We start from the raw sequence: 15,253 nt of genomic DNA, 5'->3' as shown, positions 1-15,253 counted from the left end.
TTATAAGACTTCAAAACGAGTCAAAGTGGCAAACATTGTGCGGGGGCTTTCCCCGGCTGGTCCTCCCTTGTGTTGGGAGGCAATTGAAATCCTCCATTACTTCAGTGTAGGGCGAATGCGCCGAAAACAGAGTCTCATCTGCATGTAAGTGTTAAATGCGTCGGTAAAGTCGATGTTGTCACCAATACCCAATACGAACAGACTCTCAAAACTCTCAAACCTTGTCGCCATGGGGCAATCGGGTAAAAGATGAGCCAACGTCGGGGGCGGTTTCAGAACTGATCATTTATTCTGTATTTAACAATTAATAAATCAAAGACTTACACTATTTGCATCGCAGTTAGGTTTACTTTATATTTACAGTCACTTGCTTATTTACAGATTTACAATACAGCTCGGGACTCCCACAAGGGGCTCCCGAGCCTCCTCGTCCCGAGGAGACTGGTCACTGACCACTCCGAGACAATCTTTTGCTCCACAGAGACATACTCATATTCTGCTGCAGTATCACATTGTTCACCAGTCAGGTAGTTTTCCTGCTACTTCAGGAACAGTATGCATCCATCCAAGCTTTCACGCTTTGCAGTGAGGCGGTACCCATCCCCCGAACGCTGTCTCGAGCTCCCTGGCCACGCTGAGCGACAGTCTGTCCTGGTACCTGTTGGCTGCCACCTGTCAAGGAAGAGGAACCGAACCGATAGGATTAGAAATCAGCAGGTAACTCGCGGGAGCCACCCCCATTCATCCCCAGCGCCTGAAGGCAGGCAACCCATCCGGCTTGCAGACCGCGTACCGACCTGGAGTCCGACGGGGAGCCCCGACGTCGTCCCGAGCCCGAACGGCACCTGCGTCACGGGCATGCCGAGCAGGTTGAAGATCATGAAGTAGGACGTGTTGAGCAGGCGCCGCCAGAACAGGCCGATGCGGTGCGCGGGCGCGGGCATGCTGGGGTACAGCAGCACGGCGTCCTGGCCCAGCGCGGCCTGCAGGCGGGCCAGCAGCAGCGTGCGGTGCGCGTCCGCCTTCCGCAGCACGCTCTGCGGCGTGAAGCGCGCCAAGTAGAACAGCACGCCGGCCACCACGGAGTGCAGCGTGCACTTGGAGCGGCAGGTGAGGAAGCGGAACAGTTCGGACCAGGCCAGGTGCAGCGAATCGGGCCGCTGCGGGTCGAAGTGCACCGTGCGCACGCGGCGAAGCTGCAGCATCAGCAGCGCGCCCGAGAAGAACGCGTCCTCCAGCCCCGCCAGCTTGAGGGGCTGCACGTCCAGGCCCTGCGCGCGGAGGTGCTGCACGGCGCGCGTCATGCACGCGCGCACCTCGCCGGTCACGGCGTCCGACACGGACGTCGGCGGCTCCGACTCGATGTAGAGCACGCGCACGGACTTGAGGTCCACCTGGAGGACAGGACAGACAGGGTTCAGGACTCGGCACTACCCAAGCAGGCCGCTGCGCCGTTGCAGCTTGATTCCGAACAATGCCCTCGTCGCCCTGCCTCTCTCGCTCACGGGGGCGTAGTGGCAGGCACTGTCGGGAATCAAGCTGCGGCCGTGAATTCTAAACGTTTAGCGTGAGCGCGCGATGGACATGTCCAAGGGACGGCCCTCTCGCGGAGGTGGCAACCACTGGCTAATTTTGCGTAGGCCCACAGAGAATGTGAATCCCTACTGACGTTCCAAAAGCCAAGAATACTACACATTTATCTGAACAGTAGTATACATGCTAAAGAGTTCTGATAAATATGTGTGAGATTGATTTGAGACCAAAACTGTCGCGAAGGATACCTCAATGTATTAGATTCCCGCAGCATTGTTAAGAATGCGAATATGAATATTCTCACCTTCTCGTCGAGCCGCAGTTCGGCCGCCTTGTCGCCGGCGAGCACCTTGAGGGCGAGAGGCAGGTCAGCGACGTACCGGGCCATGGGCGCCTGCGTGAAGAAGTCGGGCCACTTGGGGTCGTCGCACTCCGGGGCGTGGCCGAGCCAGGGCACCACACCTGCAGGGAGTGCAGAGCGAGTCGTTGTTACTAGTGCTTACGCAATGTCATGACGAGTCCGCGCACCGCGCACCGCGCACCGCGTTATGGCGATGACGACCAGCGGGGCCGGCAAGCCGATTCCGAACTGGGCTTTCGTCGCTCTGTCTCTCTCGCACGCTTCGCTCGCTCCGGCCGCGACGTAGGGCCGCGAGAGAGACAGGGCGACGACACGCCGCTCGGAAGCAGCCTGCAGGGCGTGGCGCGCTTTGTTTGGTAATCAAATTAGCGACGTCGCGCTAACAGAGAAATGCCTGGGATCACGGCGTGGCGTTCCCCACGTGCGAAATGGCCGGGCCGCACGTCGGCGTGCCTGTCTGGCTGTCTGGGCCTCGGCCTGGCCTCCGACCTTGGCGTCTGGACACCCCGGGCTGCCCGGGCTGCCCAGGGCCAGAGCCCACAGCCCACAGCCCACGCACTTGGCATGCACAGTGCAACAGGGGTCACGGGGTCACTGCACAGTGAGCTTACCTGGAGTCGGCTTGTGGCCGGCGACGCAGCAGAAGTAGGCAGGCAGCCGGCAGGACCCAGCGACGTCCGAGCCGACGCCCAACACGGAGGCCGCGGAGCCGAGCAGCGCGCCCTGCAAGCAGAAGCAGGCTCGTCACGGGTCTCTCGAGCGCGGCAGGGCCTGACTGTGTGACGCACAGTGGCACCCACGACGACGTACCTCGCCACCGGAAGAGCCGCCCGCCGTGAGCCTGGAGTCGTAGGGGTTGCGGGTGCTGCCGGTGTAGTCGTTGAAGGACTCCCACCACAGGCACGCCTCGGGCGTGTTGGTGACGCACAGTGGCACTGCCCCCGCGGCGCGCAGCCTGGCGACGGTCTCGGCGTCGGCGTCCGCGCACCGCTCCTCGCCCTCCCGGCAAGGCATGCCGCCCCTGAAGGACATGCCTGCGCGGCCGCGCGGCCAAAACACGACGGTCAGAGCGGTCAGGGCCCCGCGGAGGGTCGGCAGTCCCGCTGGACAGCCCCGTCGGCGGCACTGCCTGCCCAAGGCGCCGCACAGTGGGCCAGAAGACCGGTGGAGGCGGTTGAAATACCGGACGCGTTTTGAGATCCAGATTCGCTAAATAGGGCTCGAAAATAGCGCGTGACCCAACCAATGGATTGCTCTCCGAACGAGGAATTCATTGGTGGGGTCACACGCTCGGTTCGAGTCCTCTGGAGGTCAAAAAACGCGCCTGGAGTTTTGGCTGGCAGCCTCCACCGGTCTTCTGGCGCACTTTGCGCCGGGGCCGGGGGCCTGGTAACGCAGTGTAGTGTCCCGCCAGTTCACCGACAATCAATTCAAAAGACGCTGAAGCCGCTGTGGCGCTCGCGATGCCATGGCGATGCAGTTCGCCGACTGATGATAGGCCGTGTCAAGGGCACGCAAAGCGACACGTAAACACGATGGTGTCGGAAATGGGTTGGAAATGGGCTGGGGCGATCGAACCCCGGCCGGCCCGCCCCGGCCCGTTCGCTGGTGGTCGCGCGGTTATCTGTCGCGCGGCCTTGGCGGCCTGGCGGCCTTGGCGAGACCACGTGGCGGCACGTACCTTTGACGGCGATGGACTCCTTGACGGTGATGGGCACGCCGAGCAGCGGCAGGTCCTTGAGACTCTCATCCCCGGCGTCCAGCCTAGCGTCGATGTCCTTGGCGTCGCGCAGCGCGTCGGTGAAGCGCTGGTCCACCACGGCGTTCACCACGGGGTTCACGGCGTTTATCCTGTCCACGAACGCCGTCACCACGTCCTCGGCGCGGAGCTGGAACAAGCCGCCAACGTCAGGATCCCTCAAGTTGGAAACGGTCCCTCGCCCTCGCCCTCGCCGTCGTGGGCGTCGTGTCCTTGGTCGTGTCGCCGTCCTTACCTTCCGGGTGCGCACGGCCCTGGCGATGTCCTGGGCCTGCATCGTGAGGATGGGGTTGTCGATGGGCGGCAGCCGCTTGCGGGGCGTCGCCAAGTACGTGAGGTAGGTGAAGGGCCGCACCACCAGGACGCCGACCAGCGCCACAAAGCCGCGCACCAGCCATCGCTGCCACCGCGCCGTGAACGTGTTCCTCGTGCCTGCTGCAGCGTGCAGACAGGGAATCAGCCACCAGTACTCGCATCCGCACCTCATCGTGGCCAGACACTTTGCGGCCACCAGGCAGTTTCGCGCTTTGGACCCATCTCGGGCATTTTGCGGTGGCTTCCGAGAGGAGGCTGAAACTGCCCGAAAGGCCCTGGAGGTGTCGACGTGTCGGCGTCACAACCAACAACACTCGAACAAAGCAGGCAAGGAGTGTGTACAAACAGCAAAGCTAAACGTTGGGCCATGGGCAGCCATGGGCCGCCCAATGTCGGCGGCCCGCCGCACAGTGGGCCAGAAGACCGGTGCAGGCGGCCAAAATTCTAGACGTGTTTTGAGCTCCAGATGCTCCAGAGTTGCTAAACAGTACTCGAATCAGACGTGTGACCCCACCAATGGATTCCTCGCTCGGAGAGCAATCCATTGGTGGGGTCGGGGTCACTCGTTCGGTCGCGTCTAGAATTTTTGCCGCCTGGAGGCGGCCTGGAGGCGTTGGAACGCACTGAAAATCCAAGTGTGGGACAGGCATGCACTAAATAACGTGTAACACGGTTTGCCCCACGCTTGCAAACGTGGGACATTTTGTCCCACGCTTACAAGCGTGGGACAGTTTGTCCCACGTTATCTAGTGCATGCCTGTCCCACACTTGGATTTTCAGTGCGGTCCTCTGGCCCACTGTGCGCCGCCACGCAGGGCCGGCGCTGGGGCGCTCGCTGCGGCGCTCGCTGCGGCGCTTCGGTGTCCCTGCGAGTGTAGTGTACAGTAGCGTAGCGTAGGAGACGCAGACCCGCGCAGCGCGCAGGCCAGGGAATCCGACTCTGCACGCGTCACGCCAAAGTTCCGCGTGGCCGGTCCCCGGCGGTCCCCAGTCTAGCTACATTATCTCCTTATCCTTTTTCTCCTGTCGCTAGCTGGGCTGGCCGGCCGGGCCGGGTCGGGCCGGGCCGGCCGCGGGCTGACGGCCAATCAAGGATGATTACTGGAGGCTTCCCTCGTGCGAGGCTCCCCGTTCGTCCACGCCTACGCCCCGACGTCCCAACGCCCCGACGTCCCAGGAGACCGCGGGCACAAAGGTCGCGCGGCCCGGCAGCGCAAGCCATCAAGCCGTGCCAGCAGACTGATTCCGAGAGTCGTTTTCGTCGCCCTCTCTCTATCGCACTCGTGGCGCGTTCCCTGTCGGTGCGAGAGAGACAGAGCAACGGAAATGACTCTCGGAAACGGTCTGCAGGCAGCGTCAGCCGCGCTGCAGGGCGCCCGGCGCAAAGACCAACTCCAACCGAACGAAGATTATGGTAATCAGGTCAAACACACTTTTGCCCAAATCGCACACACGTTTTCAACTACGGTCGTACTTGTGGAAAAAAGGAAATTTCCACTGGCAAGAAGGAAGGGGCGGAGCAAAAAAAAATATAACATTCCTGGAAGATCAGGGAATGAAAAGAGGCAAAATAAGCAAAAACCTGTTACTTGATCGCACGTCAATCTTTTGGTCTTGATAGTCCCGATTTAAGGCGGTAGTTCGCGTGGCCCGGGGCCGGCCCCCCAAGGCTGTTCCGCCATACAATAAACGTGTCTACTTTTTTGGGCCGTTCCTGTGCGGCTCTTCGATTGTGATTTGCCTGGCGACTGATTCAGCACTTCGCTGTCGTCACTCTGTCTCTCTCGGGACGTCCCACCGCTCGACCCACCGCGTTCCTCGAGTGCGAGGGAGACAGAGCGAGTCTGCTGCGTCGGGAGCGTCGGGTACACACTAGGCCCTCGGGGTCCTTCCGTCTCCTGCACTGGCCGCGGCTCTCCGACGCCCCGACTCAGAGAGTCCCCGGCGTGCCCCGGCGTCACCAGCAGGCCTTGGCTTCGCCTTGGCTTCGCCTTGGCTCTGATTGACTGTGGGTGCTGTGGGCCTCCTGGGCCGGGCCAGGCCGGGCCATCTTCCTCTGGCACGACGCTGTACAGCGAGTGCCGGCCGTGGCTCTCTGCTGGCCAGAGCGTCTCCGCTGGCGTGTGAATTGGTTCGATCGTTAGCCGTGCCAAGACAAGACAGCGCGACAGCGCGACAGCGCCCCCGTCTGGCACACTGGCGCTGCACTGGACGGCCTGCCGAGTTGAGGCTGTCCGAGGCTGCCGTCTGATTCCGAACACTGCTTCGTCGCTCTGTCTCTCTCGCACCCCTACGGACCACCCCATGAGTGCGAGAGAGACAGAGCGACGAAAGCAGTGTTCGGAATCAGACGGCAGGCCCAGCTCGGTTCGGCTGTCAGACAGTCGTGATACCAGTGATAAAAGTCAGACGGCGGCGCGGCGTCCGTCCTCCGGCTTCAGTCAGATAAACTTCGCGCGCCAAGTGCATACCCCCCTCTCCCTTTCCCCAATGCAGCCAGACTCAAACCCGAATGCAGGACCCGGCACTGACGCGGCCGTCAACATTCCCAATTAGTGTACAGTGTGGGATGCAAATGAGGTGCGGGCCGCGATGCAGGCATGTGTAACGCGTGTACAGCGCCGGCCTCGACAAAGGCGCCATTCAAGCGCGTTTGCGCCCCGACGCCAGTCCCTTCGGACACCATTGGCGTGCAGGACACAGGACGCCGCCTGGAAATAGGCAAAGTGCGTTACTTCACTTCCCTCCACCCTGACATGCTCGATGATGTCACTCGGTTCCAAAACTGGTCCAACCGATACACTGCGAAAGGCCGGGCCGGGCGCGCGACGAGCTGCCGCGCTGCCGGGGTCGTTTGGCGGGTACGCGTTCGTGTCCGCCCGGTTCGTCCACCGTCGTCCGGCTCCGGCAGCGAAGCCTAACCCTCCCGCCCCGCCCCGCCCCGCCCCGCCCCGCCCCGCCTCTCGTGGCTGAAACCAAACTCCACAAACTTGAAACATTCTTCCCGGTTGCCGGCATGCCCGTTCACGGTGGCGGCGCACGCCCGGCCCGGCCCGGCGCCTTGCTACCTTTGGACCCAAACACGACAGCCGCTGCTTCCCCTTCAGCGCGCTTCAGCGGGCCTTGCAGATTGTTTTCCTATCAGCGGATCGGCACAATCGGCGCAGCAGCATCGTCTCGACCCACCATTAGCAAAGCACTGGCAAATCATAAAAGTGTAAAAGTAGAATTTTATGATAAGCCCTCGCCGTTATTGGAGTGTGCTATTCATTTCTGTGTCTGAGCTGATCATAAATGCCGGCGAGTGCTGCGAACTCTCACGGTACCGAGAAAACCGTTAGTCGTTTCAACTAATGTGTCATTCCTGAATCCCCATTTCACATTCAGCACATTATGGTTATTTTAACTCTAATCCATGGAAACATTTCTGTGCACACGGCTACACGGCCAGCAGTATGGATACCCTCTGGGCTGGCCGTGGGCACAGAAACTTTGTCACGGACCTTACTCAACCATGGCTGACGGCCGACGAGAAATGTTTTTTCAAAGGGAACGCAGAAGTCTCACGCCCACTCGCCTGCATGGATTCCAATTAACATTCGTACACTTTCCTGCGAGTCCGACGTACCTCGGTAGGGGGCTTCGTTGAGGCTCTCCTTGCCCTTGCGCAGCGCGGCGCCCGTCAGCAGCGCCGCGACCCACGACAGGGACTCTCCTCCCCACATCGCGATGGGTCGACGTCGGTCGACGTCCGAAGTCGGCGGGGCACTAGACGAGCTAGACAAGCGCGGCTGGTCGCGGGGCACTGGCAAGCGGCACTGTGCGCGCCGAGGGCGAGGCGCTGGACTGGCTGGCCGGCTCCAGCGTGTTCGGCGCGCTCGGGTTGCTCAAGGAGTCGCTCCGCGAGGCTCCGCTGGACTGCGCGCGCTGCTCCGCGAACGACGAGCACCTGAATGCCGCACTGCGGGACTGCGGTCGTCGCCGTCGCGATTGGCACGCGGGGCTGCGGGGCTGCGGGGCTCCGAGTGGCGCTGAGTGGCGAGAGACGTCACGGACAGGTCCGACAGGGCACGGCCCAGGCACGGCCCAGGCACGGCCCAGGCACGGCCAGCACGCCCTGGGCCTGGACAGCGCGGCAGCGCGGCAGCACTGGCCGCCCCACGCACGTCGATGACGTCCCCACTGCCTATTCTTTCTCTTGGTCGTTTTTGGCGGCCGGCTTCGGAGGAAGCGGTACGGAAGAATACCTCGCCGGGCCACCTCGCGGCCACTACCCGCGGCGTGACGCGACGCGACGCGACTCGCGCACCAACGGCCGGCGACGCTAGAGGCGTAAATTGAACGAGGCGACGACGCGCCGCTCGGACAACCTCATGGACTCGAGGGCCTCCTCCGACTGATAGGGAGTGCAGTGTGCATGCCGCCAGTGCGGCCGGCCGGCCGGGGAGGGGCGGGGCGGGGCGTGGGAGGGGCGGGGAGAGGAAGGTGACACTTGGAGGCGCACTAGACTCACCGCGGCGTGGCCGTGGCCGCCGTGACCGTGACGGCACTATCAATAGACGCGCGAACGCGCTAACCAGGACAGTCCAGACTGCAGCCCAAGCCCCAACGCTTCGCTTCCAATCGCTCGAATCTCGGATCCAGTAGGCCATCCGTCCCCATTAATTACCCCACTTTGTTCTTATCGGTCCTCGACAAACCGAGTACGCGAGTTTGTGTTGTGACGCACTGCGACAACCGAAGATCTCACGAACCGCGAGAGAATTGTCTGTATATCTATCAAAAGAAAAGAAAGTTGAAGGAAAAATCCGCGTATCGCCACGTGGTGGTGCTCTTGGTTTTGTTGCGTGAAGTCTTCCGTATTACTTTTGTTTCGTCCGGACAGGTTCTCTTTCGATCCGAATCCAGGCAGCGACTCACGTGCGTGCAGCGTGAGTTCCTGGAATTGATTAAAGGCGCAGAGATCCCTCCTTCAGCAGGATAAGCATCCTTTCAACTATGAACCTTCTAGAAGTCCATGTAGGAGGGGGCAGCTGCCAATAACCCACACGATTACACAAAGATTTTGTGGCCACAACGTTATGGCCACAAAAAGGGGCGGTGTCGCCCTGCGAGAGTGAAACATTCCGCTCGGCATCAATCTGCAGAGCGATTCCACGTTTTCCACAATGTTTTCCACGCAGTATTTCCCCCATAATGTTTTCCTTTCACTGTTTTCCTATTACTGTTTTCCTCGCAGGGCCCTTCTCCAAGAGCATCTCTTACTTGTGGCTTCAACTTGACGTTTAGCGCCTGTGAGGTAGGCCAGTGGGCCAGCCTGCGATGCGCCGGTGCGGAGACGGTGGCCTACCTGGCCCCTGTGCAGACGGCAGGGGCAGGGTAGGCCACCGTGTCCGCGCCAGAGTGTTGCGGGACGGGGAGGTGGCCTACCTCGCAGGCGCTAAAGGTCGCGAAAGGTGCGTTGTATGGGGGCAAGGGATGACCGGGCATTGAACCGGCGCCGGAACCAGGGCGATTGCTCCCCGATGACAGGGGGGCGGAGCACGGCAGAGTGGTAAGCGATAGCCAGTGGTCTGGTTCCGAGAGTCGTTTTCGTCGCTCTGTCTCTCTCGCACTCATAGGCGTGCCCTCTAGGTGCGAGAGGGACAGAGGGACGAAGACGACTCTCGGAATCAGTCTAAAAGCACGCGTCGTCGTGGACGTGAACTTCACCGCTTCATGAACTTGCTCTATTTCCGCGGCTTATCAATCTCGCGCTGCCCGGTGAAGTAGGGCACGCCAGATTACCGAACGTTGGCTCGCCAGTCTTTGGCGCCCTTCCCGGCACGGCAGGGCCGCTGCTGCCGCTGCCACCGCGGTCCGTTGCCGGCCAGTCCGCCGCGCGTGGGGCCGCGAAGACACAGACGCACCGGGCCGGAGGCGCCCCCTCCCTCCCCCTCCCCTGGGCGTCCCCTTCTTTCGCAGAGCAAAACTGGATCGGGGCGCTCCGCTCGCTCGACGCTCGACGCGCTCGACCGCAGCGAAGCGAAGCGGGAAGACGTCACCGTCCAATGCTCTTACCAGAACACTGCTGCTCCGGTCCCGCGGACTCAGCCGTCGTTCGGGGCGGTGGCGTCCGCGGCCGCGGCGGGGCTCGGGGCGGCGGGGGGCAGTCCGCGGCCACTGTCCCCGGAAGATTCTCACCGGCGGCCGGCGGCGCGGCGCCGAGCAGGGAGCTTCTCTCTTCGGGATCTTCGGCCATTTGGACGGCCGGGCCGCCCGATCCGCCCGTTCCGGACGCACTATGGATGGCGCCGGCTAAAACCACCGGCGCGGACACCAGCATGCCGTCGGCGTGGAGCACCGCACCGCGCACCGCTGCACCGGCAGCACCGCCACCTCCACGAAAGCCGAAGCCACTACAATGCCGACCTGCCCCTGAGCCGAGCCGAGCCGGGGGCCGGCCGACTGACTGCCCGGCGCGTCCTGCTGGTGCTTCCCCCTCTACCCGAAGGGGCAAGTCGGCTGCGTCGCCAGCAAGGCCACCGAGTACCTGTTGCACGAGGTGCCCGCTCACTCGCACCCACGTGGGGCCCGGAGCCGCGACACTGCCAGCGGGCCTCTTTCGGGCGCTACCCCGCCGCCGCCACCACCGCCGCCGCGATGCGAGATGCGAGAGGCGAGCTGGACGAACGCGAGGCGAGGCGAGGCAAAGCGAGTTTCCAGATGAGACGGGTTGAACGGGGCGGGGTGGGGGGCATTCCCCGACATTGCGCGGCAGCAGGCCGTCGGTCAGACTCTCTCGCTCCCATACGGCACGCCCCGCGGGTGCGAGAGAGACCTCCGGTCCGGCTCGGATTCGGCCTGCAGTGGCCTGCAGACTCGTCGGGACGAGAAACAGGCCGCCGGCGACGCGACGGGTCCATGCTTACGAAAAGACTGCAACCGAGACAGAACGCGCACGCAAACGTCGCCAGCGTCTCTGCTGCCTGCTGCCTTATACGGCTCCTAGATTCTTAGGTATTGCAGTAGCTTGTCTCCATGCGTGCGCGTACACGGTTGAGGAAAAAGCAATGAGGAAAATGCACGCTTTGACTCATCGCGGTCCGCGAAAGGCGAGTCCAAGAACCTGCGAACACAGGAGCAGGGAACTCGGAGCAGGAGTAGCGACGGCGCGTGTCCCGTGCTGCCCTCTAGCGGCGGGAAGCCGATCTCCGTCCCGAAACGCCCAACGCCCTGCTGAAGTTCTCATCCAAGTCGCTCCTAGCCTCGTACAAGCCCCGGCCAGAGATCGAAAGTGAAGCTTACGTTGTTCAGTGTTGGTAGTGGTATCCTGACATTACTGGCATGTACTGTTGTGATTGTGTGTACTGAACTGCCAAAATGGTGATTAAGGCCTTCATTTTAAGAATGAATGGTTAATTATCTGTGGTGAAAGTGATATTGTGTCTCTCAACATGTGGGCTACAACGAAAACGAAGAAATATGGAGTTGGTAAGTGGTTTCTTTGACGCTTACAATTGTCAAAACATTTGGCCTTTGCAAATGTCGTCTGTACTCGCCAGGGCAGTATGTTTCATTTTATTTTTCTCTCTGCTCGCTGGTAAAATAAATGAACAACTTTCCCCAACCATTCCTTGTTTCTGCGGCTGAATGAGCCGGCACTTGATGGTATTTTTGAAAAATTCCTCCCTGCGAAAGGCGAACTTTCAAAAAACAGTGGTTGGTTTTGTTTTGGTGTGTGACATCTCAAATTAATTGTCAAATATTTTCGAGCCGATATTCAAAGAATGACGCCTGTAGACGACAATTACAGAACTTTCGTGTTGACGATCGTGTTGCCGGTCACATTAATAAACAAATTCACATAACCTAACTTTTACTATCTGTGTTCTTAAAATTTTGACGTTTTAACTCCTTTTGTAAGATAGTCATGATTTTTGCTTGCAGGGAACCATTTGAAATTGTGTGAATTGGGTTAGGAAGTGTGCAGTGAATGATGCTGGTGGCAATGTATCACTTCAATGGAACAGCTGTTTATTTTATGCTACTGTTAGAAAGAGCACTTGTAAATTTCTTGCTTTTGCCAGTTTGTTTGTTGTAACACGTGACTGAGGAATATTGCATGTTCTTTAGTTTTTCAGTGTCGTTCTGTATGTGCAACAGCTGGAAAAGTTCTCATACAGTCCAGCCTTATTTTACCTTTTGTTTATTTTGTGACATGTGACAGTGGCCTTACTGTTCTTTCCAACTGTCAAATCGGAATTAATTTTTGCTGTAGCATTGTGCCGTTATATTATCAGCCACATTCATATAAGATATTTCTTATGTATTGGATACTTTCCTTAATGATTTCTCTCTTTCATGTGGAAAAAGAGGAGAGAAGTGACAGGGAATACTTTTCTGCAAATGAGACTTGTGTTAGCTTGACTGCAGACCCTGACTTAGTGGGGAGGAGTCTTCTAGCAAAGAGCTGTGTCCGAAAAACGCCCTCTCTCTGTCTTTTGTGGTGCAGTGGTGGCTGAAGCAGCTGAGGCTGAGGCAGTTTGATACGCTTTCGGACGCGCCCTGCCTTATCTTAGTAGGTGAGGGAAGGCGATGCGTCGCGATACACTGGCGATAGGCCGGACCGGGCCGGCCGGAGGAAGCCAAACACTTGACGCTCCACTGACACTGGACGCGGGGCGAGGGTGCATCAAGGGTACAGAGTGGAGAGGCTCCCCTCCCCCGGCTCTCTAGTCAGGCCCTACGAGTGATCTTTTTTTCGCCGCTTTTTATCGAATTGGACTTTGATCCTGGAGTGTGTAACGGGACACCGCTGGCTTGCTGGCTTGCTTGCTGGCGGTGGGCACGGGGCCATTGTCATCGGCGTGCACACAGACGGGCGGGGTTGCTGCAGGACGAGGGGCATGGCCTGGCGGGGCGGGGCGGGGCGTGGCGGAGCGGGGCGGAGGGCATGGCCTGGGGGCAGGGCTCCTTGAGAACAATGAAGGAACTCCAGTAATGAAGGGTTGGTGCCTGCCTCCCCCGCCCCGCTTTCCGTGCTTTCAGCACTCAACACGCCCAGCCTTGCCGCCCCGCGCGCATTCCTCAGCGAGGCGAAGTGCCCCATCAAGTCGAGGGGCGCTATCGGCGTTCGGGCCGTTCGCTCGGGACTACCGGGGACGGCCGCCGCCCCTCTACAAGTGCGTCATGCAGCACGACGCCGCTGCTGCTCGAGGACTCTAGCCGGTGCGGCCCGGCCCGGGAGGCCCGGGTGGCCTTCCCACGCTCTAACAGCGAGTTCACATCGCTAGAATGGGGCACGGCGCGTAGCGAGCGTAGTGGGCGCGGCGAGCAGGCCAAGCAGCAAGCCAAGCAGGCAAGCCCGCCGAGACGTGGACTTCTCTCCCCCGGGCTTCCGGGATAAGGGCAGCACAGGACACGTGGGCAACTTAGTTTTCTTTTGTATCGGTCGGAATTTGGCGACGCGTGACGTCAGCGGGGCGGGCGGGGTGGTGGTGGGAAAGCCGAAAGCCTCGCCGATTAGCTGGCAGGACGGGGCGTGGCGCAGCGTGGCGTGGCGTGGCGGGGGAAGTGGGGGGGGGCGGGGGAAGTGGCCGGCCTTGGGTCGCTGCCCTGTGCTGCCCTTGGTGCCTCGAATGCTTGCCCAGCCTTGCCCAGCCTTGCCCAGCCTTGCCCGCCCTTGTACCTAAATCCTTCAGGGTGGATTTGCTGGTAAACAAGAGAGTGAGGTGTTCCTCTTTCCTTACCGGCTCGTCGTTGTCGTTGATGGGTCGGCGGTCGGCGTTCCAGCGACTTCCAGCGTAGCGCCTCCAGCCGCTGCAGCCGCTCCAGCGCCGTGTTGCCGCGTTTGCCGGCGGGGGGTGCTAATTACCACTTCCGCCTGCCGGTCCTCCCAATCGCGGATCCTTGCCGTCCGCCCCGCCGCGCCCCGCGTCGCTGTGCGTCGCCGGGCAGGCCGGCAGCACTACAGTCGTGGATGACCTGCAGTCTGATGCCGAACGGAGACAGGACGCTCTTAGGGGTGCGAGAGAGACGGTTTGGAATCGGACTGCCGCGGCGACGGCGCGGACGGCGCGGACGGCGCGCTGCAATTGCGCCGGCCCGTCTGGGTAGTCCCTGCAGTCCCTGCAGTCTGGGTCGGTAAATTGAGCCGCGGCCGTCCGAACGAACGAACGCGTTTTGTTCTTATTCGAAATGGCGGCCGCCCTCTCGGCCTTTCTCCTCGTCGCTCTGCGTCGCTCTGCGTTCCACCACGGCCACTCTCTTGCTCCACGAGCCCCGCGAGCCCCGCGAGCGCGTAGAAGCCCAGCAGGCTCATTCCGGGAGTCATTTTCGTCGCTCTGTCTCTCTTGCACCTCTACGGTACTCCCTGTGAGTGCGAGAGAGACAGAGCGACGAAAACGACTTTCGGAAACAGCCTGCAGCGTGGCGGTGCGTAGTGCGTGGCCGACGACGCTTCTTGATCGGCCGGAAGGGAAGGGAGGGACGTCACGTCCGCGTCACGTCCGCGTCACGTCCGCGTCACGTCCGCGTCACATTGTCACGGAGGACCACGCCGACCACGCCCCACCGGCACCAGTGGCGCTATCAGGCACCGCAGGGCACCGCTAGGGCACCGCGAGTCGCTACACGCCCGACGACGTCGTGGTTCTCGCGCGCCGCGCTGCGACGCCGTGCCGCCATGCCGCCATGCCGCCCTCCCCTCGGCGAGGCCGCGAGGCCGCGAGGCGCGTGGCGTCGGGGGCTGCTCGTTGAGAGATTACCTTGGCGGGGAGGGGGGTGGACCACGCGTGGGTGGGACCGGCACTGGCAGACTGGCGGGGGTGGGCGGGACGCCACGACGCCGACGCCACAGGGTGCAAGGGCGCGGGTAGGTGCGGGCCGGCCGGCGTCGCGGTCCCATGGCGTTGCCCCCGGCGCCCCCGGCCCGGCGTGGCTAGCGGCCTAGCCTCGCGGCGGCGCCCCGCCGTGCCGAATCGATTGTTTCCTCTGAGCCCTTCGCCTTTAGGACGGCGGCGCCGCGCCGGCAGGGATGAAAAAGTCGGCGGAACTTTTTAGAGGGGGAAGCGCCGCGGCGCCGAACCCGCGTTCCTGAGAGACCAACCAATTCCGCACAGCGTTTCGTCGCTCTGTCTCTCTCGCACCCCGACGGGGCACCCCATGAGTGCGAGCGAGACAGAGCGACGAAGCCTGCCGCGGAGCATGGTGGAGCGCGCGCCTGGACGGCCTGGACGACGGCGACACAATCCCACGGCAGAAATGGGGCTCGGTCTGGCCGTTTCCTGCAGTGTCGTAGACAG

At 61.4% G+C, this 15,253-nt stretch overlaps 2 protein-coding genes across 5 annotated transcripts in view; one reads left to right on the top strand and one right to left on the bottom strand.

Annotated features, from left to right (window-relative positions):
* Positions 1–260: 260 nt before the first annotated feature.
* LOC117648770 (fatty-acid amide hydrolase 2-A-like) lies at positions 261–10,352 on the bottom strand. 3 transcript variants are annotated; one of them, XM_034391364.1, is made up of 8 exons: positions 10,029–10,352; positions 3,889–4,088; positions 3,576–3,783; positions 2,705–2,928; positions 2,506–2,617; positions 1,838–1,995; positions 798–1,394; positions 261–672 (listed from the first exon to the last, which is right to left on the bottom strand). In XM_034391364.1, exons 1-8 carry the CDS (start codon positions 10,291–10,293, stop codon positions 574–576), a joined length of 1,863 nt encoding a protein of 620 aa, XP_034247255.1. In that variant the 5' UTR covers positions 10,294–10,352; the 3' UTR covers positions 261–573. The 3 variants fall into 3 exon arrangements, with proteins under 3 accessions (XP_034247255.1, XP_034247257.1, XP_034247256.1); XM_034391366.1 differs by lacking the exon at positions 10,029–10,352 and adding an exon at positions 7,597–7,962 and having other exon boundaries at positions 3,889–4,085; XM_034391365.1 differs by lacking the exon at positions 10,029–10,352 and adding an exon at positions 7,597–7,960.
* An 894-nt stretch (positions 10,353–11,246) lies between these two features.
* LOC117647492 (dedicator of cytokinesis protein 3) overlaps positions 11,247–15,253 on the top strand; it is a 39,161-nt gene continuing 35,154 nt past the window's right edge. Inside the window, exon 1 of one of the 2 annotated variants that reach the window (XM_034389257.1) lies at positions 11,247–11,441. In XM_034389257.1, coding sequence (XP_034245148.1) covers positions 11,405–11,441 — 37 coding nt within the window. In that variant the 5' untranslated portion in view covers positions 11,247–11,404. The remainder of the gene's footprint in view (positions 11,442–15,253) is intronic. The other variant, XM_034389251.1, reaches the window with a different exon arrangement.

Source organism: Thrips palmi, unplaced genomic scaffold (genome assembly GCF_012932325.1).
Source record: "Thrips palmi isolate BJ-2018 unplaced genomic scaffold, TpBJ-2018v1 HiC_scaffold_10, whole genome shotgun sequence".
In the NCBI taxonomy this organism is placed as follows: Eukaryota; Metazoa; Arthropoda; class Insecta; order Thysanoptera; family Thripidae; genus Thrips; species Thrips palmi.
This window is presented reverse-complemented; position numbering and strand designations above follow the sequence as displayed.